This window comes from Oncorhynchus tshawytscha, linkage group LG19 (assembly GCF_018296145.1).
Source record: "Oncorhynchus tshawytscha isolate Ot180627B linkage group LG19, Otsh_v2.0, whole genome shotgun sequence".
In the NCBI taxonomy this organism is placed as follows: domain Eukaryota; kingdom Metazoa; phylum Chordata; class Actinopteri; order Salmoniformes; family Salmonidae; genus Oncorhynchus; species Oncorhynchus tshawytscha.
The window spans coordinates 25,030,077-25,048,004 of NC_056447.1; the positions used below are offsets into that span (position 1 = coordinate 25,030,077).

The following is a 17,928-nucleotide window of genomic DNA, read 5'->3' on the forward strand; positions in this document are numbered from 1 at the left end:
CTGCTAGATATGGAGAAGCAGGAAGTCCCTGGGAGTTGAGTCAGCAACGGGAGTAGTGTGTGCCATCCTAATCAGGGCTGAGTTGTTTTTTGTCAGATACAGTGTCAGTCTATCCATATCTTTGAGCACACACACATCCTTCATAGTTGAGATCAAACCCATACACACACACACACACACACACACACACACACACACACACACACACACACACACACACACACACACACACACACACACACACACACACACACACACACACACACACACACACACACACACACACACACACACACAGGGTGTGACCAGGTGCAGTTGAGATGCATACAAAGCAAGAAGAGATAGAGCACGTTTCTCTCTGTAATCAGAGCGGATGAAGTTGAACGTTTACACTATTGTCTCGGGCACATATACCAATCCACACCCACACATCAATACTCAGACAAACACCCTCACACACAACTCTCCGTTACTCCACCCACACCACCTGCCAGAGAAACAAAGAAACAGAGGTATTAGCCTTGTTTTGCCCCTTGCGCTCACCCGTTCTCCCCGCCCCAACAAGCCCTATAATTACCCCTCACCACTGAGTCACGACAGGGCGGTTATAGCCCTTTTACTGACTCCCTCCCGCCCAAACCCAGTTATAGCCCCTAACTGACCCCTCCCACCCAAACCCAGTTATAGCCCTTTTACTGACTCCCTCCCACCCAAACCCAGTTATAGTCCCCTAACTGACCCCCTCCCACCCAAACCCAGTTATAGCCCTTTTACTGACCCCCTCCCACCCAAACCCAGTTATAGCCCTTTTACTGACTCCCTCCCGCCCAAACCCAGTTATAGCCCCCAAACTGACCCCTCCCACCCAAACCCAGTTATAGCCCCTAACTGACCCCCTCCCAACCAAACCCAGTTATAGCCCCCATAACTGACCCCCTCCCACCCAAACCCAGTTATAGCCCTTTTACTGACCCCTCCCACCCAAACCCAGTTATAGCCCTTTTTGACTCCCTCCCGCCCAAACCCAGTTATAGCCCCCAAACTGACCCCCTCCCACCCAAACCCAGTTATAGCCCTTTTACTGACTCCCTCCCGCCCAAACCCAGTTATAGCCCCCAAACTGACCCCCTCCCACCCAAACCCAGTTATAGCCCCTAACTGACCCCTCCCAACCAAACCCAGTTATAGCCCCCTAACTGACCCCCTCCCACCCAAACCCAGTTATAGCCCTTTTACTGACCCCCTCCCACCCAAACCCAGTTATAGCCCTTTTACTGACTCCCTCCCGCCCAAACCCAGTTATAGCCCCCAAACTGACCCCCTCCCACCCAAACCCAGTTATAGTCCCCAATTGACCCCCTCCCACCCAAACCCAGTTATAGCCCCCTAACTGACCCCCTCCCACCCAAACCCAGTTATAGCCCCCTAACTGACCCCTCCCACCCAAACCCAGTTATAGCCCCTAACTGACCCCTCCCACCCAAACCCAGTTATAGACCCCTAACTGACCCCTCCCACCCAAACCCAGTTATAGCCCCCTAACTGACCCCCTCCCACCAAACCCAGTTATAGCCCCCTAACTGACCCCCTCCCACCCAAACCCAGTTATAGCCCCCTAACTGACCCCTCCCACCCAAACCCAGTTATAGCCCCTAACTGACCCCCTCCCACCCAAACCCAGTTATAGCCCCCTAACTGACCCCCTCCCACCCAAACCCAGTTATAGCCCCCTAACTGACCCCCTCCCACCCAAACCCAGTTATAGCCCCTAACTGACCCCCTCCCACCCAAACCCAGTTATAGCCCCCTAACTGACCCACTTCCACCCAAATCCAGTTATAGCCCCCTAACTGACCCACTTCCACCCAAATCCAGTTATAGCCCTCTAACTGCCCTGCATTCACCTGACACCATGCCAGGGCAGAACTCACAAACATCCATACATACAATCACAGACAGCCTAGCAGACAGCCTAGCAGACAGTCTGGCAGACAGACAGCTTGGCAGACAGCCTGACAGACAGACTATTCTATGGATATATGTTCCTAATCAGAGGATAACTGCGCCTGCTAAGCCTGATTCTGTAATGCAGTAACACTGACTCAAATTCATTGAGGCCTCCTCTACGTCATTTCCCAATTCAAGTCATCAAAATGGATTGTTTCTATCAATCCAACCGGTGATACAGCTTTACTGTGTCCTTTATATTATTTATAATTGTACAACCCCAAAAGCTATCCAATTTAATAGAAGCCTTATTATCTGGGTGGTAAGGAAAACGTAGTCTTTGTCACTTTGTCAGCCAGATTATGAGTCAGTTTGGTTATGATTCCACTTTTTTCTCCCATTTATACTTTTACTGGGAATAAGGTACAGGGTAGTTGGGGACACAGAGTACACTATGTAAAATAATTTCTCGCACGAACACCATACACATGATATCCATTTCTCAGTTTTTACAGATGGCTGTTTAACTTAAGTAAATATCATGCAAAGGCAAATTCAGCATTTGGATAAAGTTTCTAACCACAGGAGAATGGGAGAGAGACTGCAGGGACAGGCTACAGAGGAGAATTGGCTGAGTCTACAAAACCCCAGAGGATTCTGAGAATTCACATCAGATAGTCACAGACACTAATATAAACATCACTCTTAGATATGGAATTGTTATTATCTAAAAGTAGTCAATTAACTCCATTTTTAACGAAAAAGGAACAAATTAACAAAATAAGGGTTGAAAATACAATAGAAGAATATTAGCATTTCAAAAGAACATGTTGGCGGGCTCAGTTTTCATGGAAAGAGGTAACGACAGTCAAAATAAAGAGTCAGCAGGCTTGCCAAGATCTTTGGGGACTTGATTTCTCAGGCACTCTAGAAATACTTGGACCCAAGTCCAGCTTCATGCCTGCCATTTTCCCTCTCTGTACAATACTATCAGGGGGATATAGGAACTGGACAGGGAATACTGGGTTGTAGGGCGCCGCTTGGCCCCTCCCCAGACTCACCCATTACAGTGTCAGGTTGGAAGCAGAGGGGCGAGACACGACCCTACAGGCCAAATGACCACACAGGTCTCCCTCTGCAGCCAGAAGAGAACATAGTTCCTGGAATAGTGACCAGGAATGCTGTTGGCAAATACTCGCTGTATTTCTCACCTGTGTCCTGAGGCTTCTGGAGAAATAAATCCCAAAGCAGGATGCTTCCCTCTCCTCCCTCCCAGACAACAACGCGGTCTGATTGCTCCCACTCAGGGGGATGGAAGGAGGGTGGGAGGTTCAGACTTGCATCAGTACAGACACTGAAGTCTTTCACCTACTCATCTGGGCGATCCATCTATGACATTTACGCAGGAACAATTTAGTATAATGAATATTTAATTCACTCATGAAATGTTGATTAAGTGACCTGCTCAGATGCAACATCACCATCCAGTTAGGTCCCCGTGTTCCAAACTCCCAGGAATCAGAATCAGTTGAGGAATTCCACAGTATCATGGAATGTTCATTATTCTGGAGGGCAAGGCGATTGGAAAACAAAGGAAAGAAAATCTTTAAATTGGCAGGAGGAGAGCGAGAAGGTGAGTGGTCAACTGAAACACTTTTGGTGGAAAAGTGTGATGTCTATATAAAGACAACAAAAGAAATGAAGAACTCGTGTAACTCTTGCTAATAACCTCAGACTGAGCAATAGATGTTTGCAACCTGGACTCAGGGGTAGACGTAACATAGCAAAAGTAAATCCGGGACACTCCATTTAGTTTGATATGTTATGTTTCGTACGGTACGTATTAATTTCTGGATGTCCATCATCCATTTCGTATGATATCACAAATTACAATTCATATGATATGTTATGAATTCCAATTTGTTGTGGCTAATGTTATCTAGCTAGGTGGCTAAGTGACTAACGCCAATGTCCAGTTATAAGTCAACATGCTCTCACGTCTCATTGTGAAATGAACAATGCTTCTGTAGGTAGTAGAACAGTTAAGTAATAACAGCTAAATGTTATATTTTTTGTACGTCTTCGAAAGGAGCCATGAAAATGGCCAACCAGAGCTCACCTGTTTCATTTGACTGTAAGATGACATTTTTCATTCAGGAAGCCATGAAACGTTCCATTTGCGAGTGGTCATTGATCTGAGGCTTGGGATCGAGGAAGAGGACATTTGAGCTGTGGAGCTATAACGAGAACCCTATGTGAAGACTAGAGGAAGGAGTATGATTGACTTGTGCTGGGGAAAACAAAGCTTCTCTTTCCCCAGCACAGACAGTTCTTTCCCAACAGACAGTCAAAACAGGAACATTTTGGTAAAAATCTAATTCAAGAAAAGGACATGGCATAGCCAAGAATACAAAGAACCCCTCTTTTTAACAAACATCAAACAATTCACATCAGATCAGAGGAACACGAGGAGGGCTCAGTGCACAATGGGCATGACAGAGCAGCAGGAATCAATTAGTGGGCACACTTTGATGATGTCATTGACAAGTAATCTGCTAGTGGAGTGGCTTCTGTTTGAGGGAGACGGAAACAAGAGCCCCCACCACAGAACGAGCCGGCCCACTGTGCTCCTCGCAGAGAAGCTAGTCCATCATCCTCCCTCCACCCTGGCCTTCGCCCAGTCGCCCCTCTCCTCATCAGTGTCAGGAGTGAGGGCTGATGCCTCCCTACCCCCTCCCCCATCCTACACTCATTACTACCAGGTCCATTTCAGCCAGACTTAAGTACAAACTCCATTAAATATGTATGGACTAACTATAGTAGCTTTATGACATTAAGGACGTAAACTTTAAACTTAGCAACCGACCAATTGGTATTTGTGTGGCTTCCTGAGATAATTTCGTAGCCCTTCCCAAACACCACACCCTGCATAATGTTGGGGCTGAAGATGAGAGAGATTAATTTGCTCAACATTTTGTTTCCTTCAATAACCACCACCATCAGCAGAAGCAGCAGCAAGCGGAGCTGCTAAATGAAAGCGGTTACCCCTCTCTGGCTCTGTAACAAGGTTAACTGTCAAGCTGTCCCCCTCTCTGGCTCTGTAACAAGGTTAACTGTCAAGCTGTTCCCCCTCTCTGGCTCAGTAACAAGGTTAACTCTCAAGCTGTTCCCCCTCTCTGGCTCTGTAACAAGGTTAACTGTCAAACTGTTCCCCCTCTCTGGCTCTGTAACAAGGTTAACTGTCAAACTGTTCCCCCTCTCTGGCTCTGTAACAAGGTTAATTGTCAAACTGGCGCCAGGCAGCTCAAAAACATGTTTTGTGGCACATGACCCGTCATGAATATGGAGATTGGCTCCGTAAGTGCACTGCTAGGCAGACAAACACGTACATAAAAACACAGTCACAAACCCACACACAATCCCGCGCACACACACACACACACACCCACTCACACACTGGCTGGTCTTGGGAACAAGCGAAGAAGCTTTAACACAAAACTATTAAAACTCCAATTCCTGTGGTGACGCCTCAGACTGCAGTCCCTTTCATAATGGAGTCATTTACTCTGAATCTTCCCTGTGCTATCTGCCCCCGAGCGAAAATTCTTACATCCAGAGACAGGCCAAAGATTTATAGAGTCTGCTGCCTCTGAGGCCCGCTCTCTGTCTCTCTCTGTTCTAGCCCTATGACAGACACCAACACACCTACACAGTCTCACTATGGCTTACTGCTGTAATACCAAGACTCAAAGGTTTAGGAGTCATTCTGCCACTTTCTTCATGTATTTGTGCTCTTAACACAGAGTGGAAGCACACTGTGGATGGTCTACACCAGCAGCAAGAAGACAATCAGTTAACAAGCCTCCAAACCCAACCTTGTGGCATGGCCATGCAGACAGAACCCAATTTGTGCTTTGTATAAAGGGAAACCACACACAAGTGCTACTGATGAACAGAGTAGAGAGGGATATTTGGACAAGATGCCAAACATAATATCTCTTAAACTCTTAAAACTGAACCACGCTCCAAAACCCTAAGTGTCTCATATTTCAATAATATTGAGTTGAGGAGACAGAGTTCATATTTAAGAGTCTATCTTCCCTTCTCTTGTTACAGTAAAAATCCTATTTTATCAAATGGGCATGACTTCAGTCCAGGTAGTCTGTGTAGAGGTTCTTGACCTAGCCTAAAGAGATGCTCTACAATCCCATGGTGAGTCATCAGTATCAATGCAGTTCCATAACAACAAAGCGTCAATCAGTGGTGTAAAAATAATTCAGAGTACTACTTAAGTCGTTTCTTGGGGCATCTGTACTTTACTATATATATTTTGATTACTTTTACTTTTACTTACTACATTCTTAACTTTTTACTCCTTACATTTTGAATGCTTAGCAGAACAGGAAAATGGTCCAATTTATGCACTTATCAAGAGAACATCCCTGGTTATCTCTACTGCCTCTGATCTGGCGGACTCACTAAACACAAATGCTTCGTTTATAAATTATGTCAGTGTTGGATTGTGCTCCTGACTATCCGTAAATTTAAAAAACTAGAAAATTGTGCCGTCGGGTTTGCCTAATATAAGGAATTTGAGATGAAATATACTTTTACTTTTGATACTTAAGTATATTTAAAATCAAATACTTCTGGACTTGTATTCAAGTAGTATTTTACTGGGTGACTTTCACTTTTACTTGAGTCATTTTCTGTTAAGGTATCTTTACTTTTACTCAAGTATGACATTTGGGTACTTTTCCCACCACTGGCATCAATGGAGGATCCTCATCAGAGACCCCTTATCTCTCTGAACTCATGTCTGAGGTAAGCTAACTTCACTTGGAACAGATTAATAATTGATTACGACACATTGAATCATCCCCCTTCTCCGGTCTGCTACTGTAGAAATTCAAACACCCTGCACTTCTGCTGCCTGTCACAGTATGAGGACCTGAGTTAAGGACTCTATACTCGATGCTTCTGTGGCAGTTATACAACTTCCTGTTCTGCTCTGTGAATTTTGAACAGTATGCTGCTGTGTATTCATTTCTGTCTCTGATGATTTTCTGAAGGCACTGAAGGCTATCCTTTGGCACTCCAATCTAATCAACTTAATATTGGACAAGGGAGTTAGGGTCCATGACCATTAGGGCAGTGTGGATGATCCACTGGACTGACCAGGGTTCTGGTACAAAACAGTTGGCTACTGGGAGCCCCTGGCTGGGACAGGGTTAGCAGCTCCTCCCCAAGCCCTACTAGCTACCGCTAAAATTAACCTCCCACACAGCTGGTTCCCATTAGCCTGTAGTGACACTCAGAGCCTGTACTTAAGCTCTACTGGGGGGGGGGGGTCTGCTGGCACCGTCTGTTTTCAATGGTTTATTCACCTGCGCAAGAGAGAGAAATGTGAGAGAGAGACCAAGAGTGAGAGACCTGAACAGCGAGTGAGAGAAACACCACAAAAGAGATATAGAAAGACCTAAAGACAGACCAAAAAAGAGAGAGACCAGAAGAGATAAAGAGAGAGCGATAGAGAGACCTAAAGATACCAAGAGAGAGAGAGAGAGAGAGAGAAAGAGACAGAGACAGCGATGGAGAGGGAGAGGGAGAGAGAGAGCTATAGTGTGAGCGAGGGCAGAAGAGAGAGAAAGAGAGGGAAAAAGAGGGAAAGAGAGAGAGAGTCCCTGGGCTCACACTGCGCTGTGGTTGGTTCTGACTCCATCAATCAGAAACACCAAGACCCATAAAATCACTCACTTTTCATGGAAAGAATATTATAACTGCTCCCTATTCATCTGTTACTCTGGGTTGGCGCTGGGTGGTGGTGAGGGGAGAGCTGCATGCTATATGCTCTTTAGGGACCTCACACTTCAACTGGGCATAGGGGGAACATGCCATACATACAGAGACATGGCTGATGTATCTATAGGCCACACCTGGACAGTTCCCCCATGAAAACAGCTAGGCCAGGATCTTTGACAAATCATACAGTGCATGTTCCACTGGCTAAAGGACTTCATGAAATGCTTCAATATTTCACCTCCACAGTTTGCTCTTTTATTTCAGACTTTTTAAAATCTATTGAATGAATACAGCAGCAGACACAAACCGGTTAAACCTGCGTTATTTCAGTTGAACCAGTCATCACGTTTCCTCTTCTGACACCACTGACGCCACACGCTTTCACTTTTCACTGCAGACATTCTGTCTATTAACGTCTCCTAGCCAGGCAGTGTGATATGTGTTTGTGTAGAAGGTTAACAATCACACTAATTAAGAGCAGAGGTTGCAGCGTACGCAACATCCCTCCCAGCCTGACACCACTATTCTGCAGGGAGGTAGAGTAGATAGGGGTAAAGTGAGAGGGAGCGAGGGAGGCAGCAAGGGGGAGGGAGGGACGGGGAGCCCAGAGAAAAATCATACGTTCTCCAAGTAGGTTCCACCTTAGTTCCTAAAGAGAAGTACTTATGACAAGGAGCAGAGCAGTAGCACCCGTCTTGGGATTTATACCCTGTGTGTGTGTGTGTGTGTGTGTGTGTGTGTGTGTGTGTGTGTGTGTGTGTGTGTGTGTGTGTGTGTGTGTGTGTGTGTGTGTGTGTGTGTGTGTGTGTGTGTGTGTGTGTGTGTGTGTGTGAGTGAGTGAGTGAGTGAGTGCGTGCGTGCGTGTGTGCGTGTGTGTGCGTGCGTGCGCGTGTTCAAAAGTGCATGTGTTTGTGTAGGGTGACAGTGCTAGGAGCGTGGCTGTGACTAGGAGCTCCTTGGGGCTTATTTTGGAATAGGAGGGACTGAGGGCCCAGGGCTCATTAAAACTGCGTGTTCTCTAAGCCTGCTAGAGGGGATAGGGGATAGCGTTACTACAAGGCCCCTGCCCTAGACACTCAGCGCCTCATCTGTAAAGTGCTCGGCACGCCTGACAACTCCCAGTCACGCCTTTTTAAATAATTAATGGGCAAAGATTAGTCCGTCAGCCTTGAGCCGAAAGGTCCATCGATTTCTCACGGATGCATTTTTAATGAGCACATTTCAGGGGCCTCTGGCACACCTTACATACGGCAACAGCCACGAGCACTCCAAGGGAGCAAATGAATACACAAACAAAACAATTACAAAAAATACAATCCTTCTAAACACTGCATCTTCATTGGTGTGGAAACAAAGGTGTCAAGTTTTAAGATTCCTTATCTAATCTGTTAAACAAATATAACGTTTTGGGTCATCTTTATACAATGACTAGTCAAATCTTCAGGGCTAAAATATGTATATTTCCCATTGTTTTATTGAGTGCTCCATGGAAATAGAAGGGATGCAATCAGTCAGTGGTGTTTAATGGTTCAGATAATCATTTTATCACCTACTTTATTCAGTAGGGCTCATCCTGGACCAGGCCCAAATCCCCAACACTCAAAGAAGGAAGAGGCGTCGTTATAGAGGATACCAGTGTGCGGGATACCTGACGAGTCCACGTCGGTGAGTGGATAAACCGCCTCTAACCTCCGCTCTTTTGGTGAACATGCAATCACTGGAGAATAAACTTGACGAGCACCATTCGATCTATCCTATCAACGTGATCTGAACAACTGTAATATCCTATGTTCCTCAGAGTCGTGGCCGGACATGGAAAACATACAGTACCAGTCAAAAGTTTGGACACACCTACTCATTCAAGGATTTTTTTAACATTTTTACTATTTTCTACAATGTTGAATAATAGTGAAGACATCAAAACTATGAAACAACAAATTTGTAATCATGTAGTAACCAAAAAAGTGTTAAACAAATCCAAATATATTTTATATTTGAGATTCTTCAAAGTAGCCTTGATGTCAGCTTTGCATGCTCTTGGCATTCTCTTAACCATCTTCATGAGGTAGTCACCTGAAATGCATTTCAATTAACAGGTGTGCCTTATAAAAAGTTAATTTGTGGAATTTCTTTCCTTCTGAATGCGTTTGAGCCAATCAGTTGTGTTGTGACAAGGTAGGGGTGGTATACAAAAGATAGCCCTATTTGGTAAAAGACCAAGTCCATATTATGGCAAGAACAGCTCAAATAACCAAAGAGAAACGACAGTCCATCATTACTTTAATACATGAAGGTCAGTCAATGTGGAAAATGTGAAGAACTTTGAAAGTTTCTTCAAGTGCAGTCACAAAAACCATCAAGCGCTATGATGAAACTGGCTCTCATGAGGACTGCCACAGGAAAGGAAGACCCAGAGTTACCTCTGCTGCAGAGGATAAATTCATTAGAGTTAACTGCACCTCAGATTGCAGCCCAAATAAATGCTTCATAGAGTTCAAGTAACAGATACATCTCAACATCAACTGTTCAGAGGAGACTGCGTGAATCAGGCCATCATGGTTGAATATTTGAAAAGAAACCACTACTAAAGGACACCAATGAGATGAAGAGACTTGCTTGGGCCAAGAAACATGCGCAATGGACATTAGACCGGTGGAAATCTGTCCTTTGGTTTGATGAGTCCAAATTGGAGATTTTTGGTTCCAACTGACGTGTCTTTGTGAGACGCAGAGTAGGTGAATGATCTCTGCATGTGTGGTTCCCACTGTGAAGCATGGAGGAGGTGTGATGGTGTGGGGGTGCTTTGCTGGTGACACTCTCTGTGATTTATTTACAATTCAAGGCACACTTAACCAGGATGGCTACCACAGAATTCTGCAGCAAAACTCCATCCCATCTGGTTTGCACTTAACGGGACTATCATGTGTTTTTCAACAGGACAATGACACAACACACCTCCAGGCTGAGTAAGAGCAATTTGACCAAGGAGGAGAGTGATGGAGTGCTGCATAGATGACTTGGCCTCCACAATCGCCCAGCCTCAACCCAATTGAGATGGTTTGGGATGAGTTGGATCACAGAGTGAAGGAAAAGCAGCCAACAAGTGCTCAGCATATGTGGGAACTCCTTGAAGACTGTTGGAAAAGCATTTCAGGTGAAGCTGGTTTAAAGAATGCCAAGAGTGTGCAAAGCTGTCATCAAGGCAAAGGGTGGCTACTTTGAAGAATCTAAAATCTAACATATATTTTGATTTGTTTAACACTTTTTTGGTTACTACATGATTCCATATCTGCTATTTCATAGTTTTGATGTCTTTACTATTATTCTACAATGTAAAAAAAAAAAAAAAACCTTGGCTAAGTAGGTGTGTCCAAACTTGTGACTGGCACTGTACATATTACCTCAATTACCTCAACTACCTCGTACCCCTGCACATTGACTCTGTACTGATACTCCTTTTACATAGCCTTGTTATTGTTATTTTATTGTGTGACTATTTTGTTTTTTATTTTTGTAAAGTTTTCTTACTTTTTAACTATGCATTGTTGGGAAAGAGCTCGTAGTTAAGCATTTCAGGGTAAAGTCTACACCTGCTGTATTCGGTGCCAAATATATTTTGATTTGACTTGACATTGACAGAGTTGGTAAGACCTGGAGACAGTCCCATGGACTATCAGCTGTCATGGCTGCATCACCGTAACACGCCTGTAACAATAATAATACATTTTATTTTAAGCGTTTTTCACGACACACAAAGTCAGTTGACATTCACAACAAATCAGTAGTATATAAAGCAATAAAATCACATATTAAATAAGTATATAAAAGTACACTAAACATGAGGACAGACTAACTGTGGAGAACGCCTAGACATGATGACACACTAACCAGCTAAGTGAACTAGACAGAGGATAAAAGCTAATCCTGTGTGCAGAGGTGTGTCTTTAGAATATGTGTATGGATTTGAGGTTCTGACATGGAGAGGGAGGGAGTTCCAGAGTTGGGGAGCTGCACTGCTAAAAGCCTGGTTTCCCATAGAGCGGAGCCTGGTGAGAGGGAGGGTGAGGAGCGCAGTGTGTGAGATGCACAGTGAACAGGTGGGAGTGTAGGGATGCAGTAGGTCAGTAAGGTATGTGTGCGCCAGTCCATTGAGGGTTTTGTAGGTGAGCATGAGCAATTTGAAGATGATCCTATATTGAACTGGAAGCCAGTGGAGTTTGATGGAAGTGATGTGGTCCCAAAGTCTGGTGTGTGTGAGGACTCGTGCAGCTGAATTTTGAATATGTTGAAGTCTGTTTCGTGTTTTGGCGCGGAGTCCGTAGAGAATGGCGTTGTAGTAGTCTAGGCATGATAAAACAAAGGTGTGAATGAGGGTTTCAGCATTTGGGTCAGTGAGAGAGGGTCTGAGTCGTGAGATGTTTTTTTGAGGTGGAAGAAGGCTGACTTGGTGATGTTCTGGATGTGGGGTTCAAATGACAGAGTTGGGTCAAATGTAACACCAAGGTTCTTGACTGTGGAGTTGGAGTGGATGGTGCAGCCGTCGACCCAGTTTGTTAATGAGGGAGTTGGGGCCCATGAGCATAATCTCTGTTTTGTTGTTTGGTTTGAAAAAATTATTGCTTATCCAAGTTTTCACGGAGACAGTCAACAACAGAGGGGGGTGACAAAGTGGAGTTGGGTTTTGTGTGGATGTAGATGTGTGATCTGCATAACAGTGAAATCTGAGTCCAAATTGACAGAGGATCTGACCAAGGATTAGCATGTAAATACTAAACAGTAATGGACCTAACACTGAGACTTGTGGGATACCTTGTAATACAGCGGCTGGGGCAGACCTGTAGTTGCCAAGGAAGAAAAACTGTTGTCTATCAGATAGATAAGATTGGGACCAGGCAAGGGTTGTTCCGGAAACTCCAAGAAGCCTCTCCATGTGGTCAGTTAAAATCTGATGACAGACAGTGTCAAATGCTTCAGACAGGTCCAGGAGGATGCGGATGGAGATGTTCCCAACATCAGAAGCACAGAGGTGGTAATTCACTATCTTTACCAAGGCAGTTTCAGTGCTATGCATAGCCCGGAAGCCCGACTGAAAGGTGAGACTGTTGCAGCTGTTGATAGATAGCCTCCACTTTGTTTTGAAAGGATGCCAGAAAACTGTCACAGAGGTCGTGGTGATTGTGAGAGAGGGGTTGTCCAAGGGGCGGTGAAGTCTGTTGATGGTTGAGAAGAGCCCTCCTAGGTTTCCTTGTTCATTCCTTATGATGTTGGAGAAATAAGCAGATTTGGTTGTGGGAAGTGAGTTCTTGTAGTTGTGAATGTGGTCTTTGTAGACCTCGTGGATAATGAGCCCTGGATAATAAGCCCTGGATAATAAACCCTGGATAATAAGTCCTGCCCTGCAGTACTGTCAGAATCACAGGAAAAGCAAGGCTTTACTATAGAATTACTATTTATATACTATACTATACTATACTGTAATATACTATTACCATATAACTATGATTGTATTTATATGGTTGGAACAGTGTCATCATCTTCCTTCCTTATGGCTTTGATGGAAACCACATACTGTAGTCGTGTGTTCATGGAGTTGGTAGAATGTGTTGGAATTATAGTGAGAAAAATGGGCATGCTAAAAAACAATAGGAGAAACAGTGAAGAGTGGGGTTTTAAGTGGACGGCAGGGCAGTGTTCTGTGTGAAGCAATAACATATCATTACGGAAAGCCCATGGTTTATCCCACCCAGAAAACATATCAATCTGAATCAACAGCCTGGATTCAATCAAACTGTCGTGAGATCAACCTCAACGTTTGGTGAAAAATTCTAGGAATACCTCGAGCCCATACCAAGCTCTTTACAGATCATTAGTGTGCGGTTACATGAGTTCACAGAAATGTCTGGGAAATAAAAAGTGTCATAGATGAGGTTAAGAAAAATCACCTCTCAAAAGTTGAACAGATGAGATTAGAGGGAGGATAAAAAGAGAAGAGAGAAGAAGAGAAAAGAAAAGAGATGTCAGGATTACCTTTCCCGTCTCCCGGTCAAAGTCCACATAATCTCGTGTGGGCGTCTGCCTCTGCTCCCCGTGCAAGTTGGCTGGGAAGAACTGCAGCGAGAGGTTGGTGCCCGTCGCCACAAAAGCCTTTTAGAGGGAAATCAATACAAACAGGATCAGAACACTGGGCCCGAGCATAAATTATGCAGCCCGTCATTTCTTTTTCACATCAGAGAGACTAGTGTCTGGAGCCAGCGCTCCCAACAAAAAAACAAGAGTCATCATTTTCTCTATTTGGAGTATAGAGTTACGCACATCTGATTTTATTTTACCAACACTCGCTGTTCGAATACTGGGCAATAGAGAACTGACTTTAGAAATGACAGAGGGACTGAATGAGGGAGAGATGGCATGAGGGAGAGATGGCATGAGGGAGAGACTGAATGAGGGAGAGATGGCATGAGGGAGAGACTGAATGAGGGAGAGATGGCATGAGGGAGAGACTGAATGAGGGAGAGATGGCATGAGGGAGAGACTGAATGAGGGAGAGACTGAATGAGGGAGAGACTGAATGAGGGAGAGACTGAATGAGGGAGAGACTGAATGAGGGAGAGACTGAATGAGGGAGAGATGGCATGAGGGAGAGACTGAATGAGGGAGAGATAGGAGGAATACAGTAAGAAAGACGGAAGGAAAATCAATAATAGCTTAAAAGTAGACCCTGCCTGACACTAATGTCACAGGATCTAGATGATTTCTTCTGAATTATGTTCCCTGTGCTTGGTTGATGTTATGGAATTTACCAGCTCATTGGTAAAGATTTTAAACAACTGAGCTCTAAACATGGACACAATGTTTTCTGTTGTTTTCACAGCATTACTTCAAACAGAATAAAGGAAAAAACAACACAGGCAGAATACACAAAACACATACTGACACAAAAGAAAATGTTATGACCATATAATTACTAAGGCTATATGTGCATAGCATATATTCTGCCTTATTTAATTAACAGAGTCTATTTGAAGGTATTTCATTGACTAACATTTTAGGTGGTGGTCATTTACACTAAACATTCAAATGGCTTTCTCAGTCAGAATAATTGTGTTTTGAAATAGACACACTTGGGTGAATGGTAGGGTTTAGGACCCAGAACAAACAGTGACAGTAACAAATCAAACAATCCTCATAAAGCGCCAAAATACTTTCATCACAAAAAAAGAACTAATTAGAAGTAGGCCTAATCACAATATTATTATTGTGAATATCTTTGTGAATCTTTTTGTCTGAAAATGGCAGTGAATACACTGCAATGTCACATTATTGTTTAATGGCATGAGGAAATATTCTTGTTTTGAATTAGCTTACCAAAACTATTTTAAAAATCTGACTCAAAAAGAGTGAAATGTTAGATTACTCTAAGAATATAAGTAATAGGCCTAGATAAAAAATAAAATGTTTGCTTTATTACAGCAAATACCTTAGTACACTCTTAGAATGAACGGGGACTCGAGTAAACCCAGAGGAACCCCTGGAGTTCCTCAATGAACCATAGAGGTCAATGGTTCGTATTTGCACCTTTGGTTAGTTGAAGGGTTTCTTGGAGGAACCTTTAATGTTTCAATGCTGCAACGGGTAATCTTTTGATAGGCTGCCATCTCTACAATTAAAAGGTTCAAAATGTAACCCTACCCATCACAAAAAGGTCCAGTTTGAACCTTTAAACATACCCTTTTCAAAGGAACCTTTTTGAACTGGAGAGGTTCCCCGTGTGGCATTTTTTAGAACCCACAAAGGTTCTTCCAGGGACAGAGTCCTTTACTTAAGAGTGTAGCCTACGTGAAAATATCGTGATGACTGAAAAAGGAGTGAGCAGAGGGACTGTTTTATGTAGCCACTGTCTGTGCCGCCAGACCAGCTCTGCACCGACTTCAGTCATTGTCAATGCCCCTGTTGCGTTTCTCTCCTCAAAAGGCTATTGAGACAGAGGCAGACCTTAATAGCCATGTCTGTCAGACACCTGATACATTAATCATATTACAGTGTTATGATTTTTTTTTTTGTGAAATAATGTAATGAGGATGTTTTTTGTGTTGTTTGCCAGAGAATAAAGGATTAAGTAATGTTTTGGCTGATGTTTTATTAGAATTCTTTTAAATTTAACCTTTATTTAACTAGGCATGTAAAATGTCTAGTTCCGTTCCGGGTGTCTATTTATGCAACATATTGACAAACACTTAAGGTTAGTGTAATGATGTCTGATTAAAGTCTTATTATCGCAGTTATATGCTGAACAGAAATGTTTACTCACTATTTCTGAGCGACCGTCTCTAGAAGCGTTCTGAAACCGGGCTTGCCTCTCCTCGTGCGGTCTGTCTCGGAAACCTGTGTATTTGATCTGAAAATATGAAGGGAAAAATGCATCAATAAAGTTAATCCCAGAGGGAAAAAAATACATAAGTAAGTAGGATGAATAGACTTTACTGTGAAGGCATGGCTCACTTTATGGCTCAGATGATAGTCTAAATTTGAGACACGTCTTTATTTTTATAAATTCTTACAATTCCGAGGTATCAGATTAATTTAATTCAAATGCATCTCCATTTAGCCTATTGAATGATACAATATGGGAAATAAATTTACATTCGCCATGAGGCAAAGTCACCGTGAATGTCAGTGTTTCGCGCAGTGAGGTGATGAGCGACTCAGATAAATTGATGGACTTAAAACAAATGAAAACTAAAAATAGTTCATAACTCTTCCACTTTTTTGAAAAGTGTAGGCTCATTTAGACATTAAAATATGAAATAACGTATCAGATAAATTCAACAGTGCTTCATATCTATAATGGAAACCATATCCATCTTTCAGTAAGAAAATAATAAAAAGGCTATTCTGCTGTCTCAGCGCAACGTGCATTTCCACATTATGAGGTACTTTGTTTCCGCCACCAGATAAAATGTATCCAATGAGTAGACTTGCCTCGCACTCCCGACTGAGTTTTCTGAAGAATTCTTCGTTTTCAAACTTGCTCCTTTGATCCGGGACCACCCGAGGCATCTTGAAGCTTTGCTGAGAAATGTTCCTAGATTCTAATTGTTTTGTGAGCAAGACAAACCTTTGCCGTGAAATAACAGCAATCCCGCTTCTATTCTCTTCCGTCTTGTTTCGTAGCAATGTGCTAACGTAATATTTACCTAATTGTAAACAGGGTCGTGATCTCTCCACGCTTTCAAATGTAAACTACTGAGTGGTCAGTCTCTGCCACTGCAATGGATTAGGCTCAATTTCGCACTCTGCTATAATTCCCTCTCACCCTGAAGCGTGTGATCCCCGTCCACTGACAACAAACGCCCGCTCTCTCGACTTTATCTGTCGCGCTGCATACTTCCTGGCTCCTCGGAGTCCGATTTATGACTGTACACCCAAAATACTCCCCCCATTCACAATTCTCCTCACTACTGATCCCCAGTGCGCATGCGCTGAATTTAACAAACTTCAGAGCACAATAAATAGCTTTCCTATGTATATGTCCATGTCTCATGTTCCTTAGCCCAGAGACATAAAAAACAAATCTTAGTTCGTAAATTATTTGGATCAGTAGGCCTACCTTGTGAAGACATGTTTTCCATAAGCATAAGACTTCTGGAAAATGACAAGGCTTCTGAAACAATTACTCAAGGCAAATATTTGTATCTCTGGGAGGCACATTAAGAAGAGGCATATGAGAGTACCCTAATGTTGAGGAACATTTGAATTCCTGGAAAATAGTTGCATGTAAAGCTAAAGATTTGGAAACCCGGTCCCCATCTCTTTCCTCTCCTTATATCAATTAAGGCCAAGGGCAATAGTGCTGCTTGTTGATAATTGGAAATGTTGAGGCACTTTGTGATCTGTCCCTCTCTCTCTCCCCCACACACACACCGCACGCACACACACACACACACACACACACACACACACACACACACACACACACACACACACACACACATACTTTCATGATCCCAAATATTCTCTTTGTTTTTACTATACACCTACTGATGATGATTATGATTTGTATTCTCTTGTAGAACATATTGGCAAACTCAAGCCCTCCCTTGTGGAATGATTGCAATATTATGCAATATCTACAAGGCATATAATAACTTGCCTGTGAAATGAAATTTTGCAAAATGTCAT

General features: G+C 43.4%; 1 protein-coding gene across 5 annotated transcripts in view; it reads right to left on the minus strand.

The window, feature by feature from the left end:
• LOC112218528 (core-binding factor subunit beta) overlaps positions 1-17,164 on the minus strand; it is a 36,118-nt gene extending 18,954 nt beyond the window's left edge. For 2 of the 5 annotated variants that reach the window (XM_024379388.2, XM_024379387.2), the window contains exons 1-3: positions 16,729-17,163; positions 16,058-16,144; positions 13,777-13,893 (exon numbers count right to left, since the gene is read on the minus strand). In XM_024379388.2, the coding sequence (XP_024235156.1) occupies positions 13,777-13,893; positions 16,058-16,144; positions 16,729-16,806 (282 nt within the window). In that variant the 5' untranslated portion in view covers positions 16,807-17,163. Of the gene's footprint in view, positions 1-13,776; positions 13,894-16,057; positions 16,145-16,728 lie in introns of all 5 variants that reach the window. The other 3 variants (XM_024379390.2, XM_024379389.2, XM_024379391.2) reach the window with 2 other exon arrangements.
• Positions 17,165-17,928: the final 764 nt, after the last annotated feature.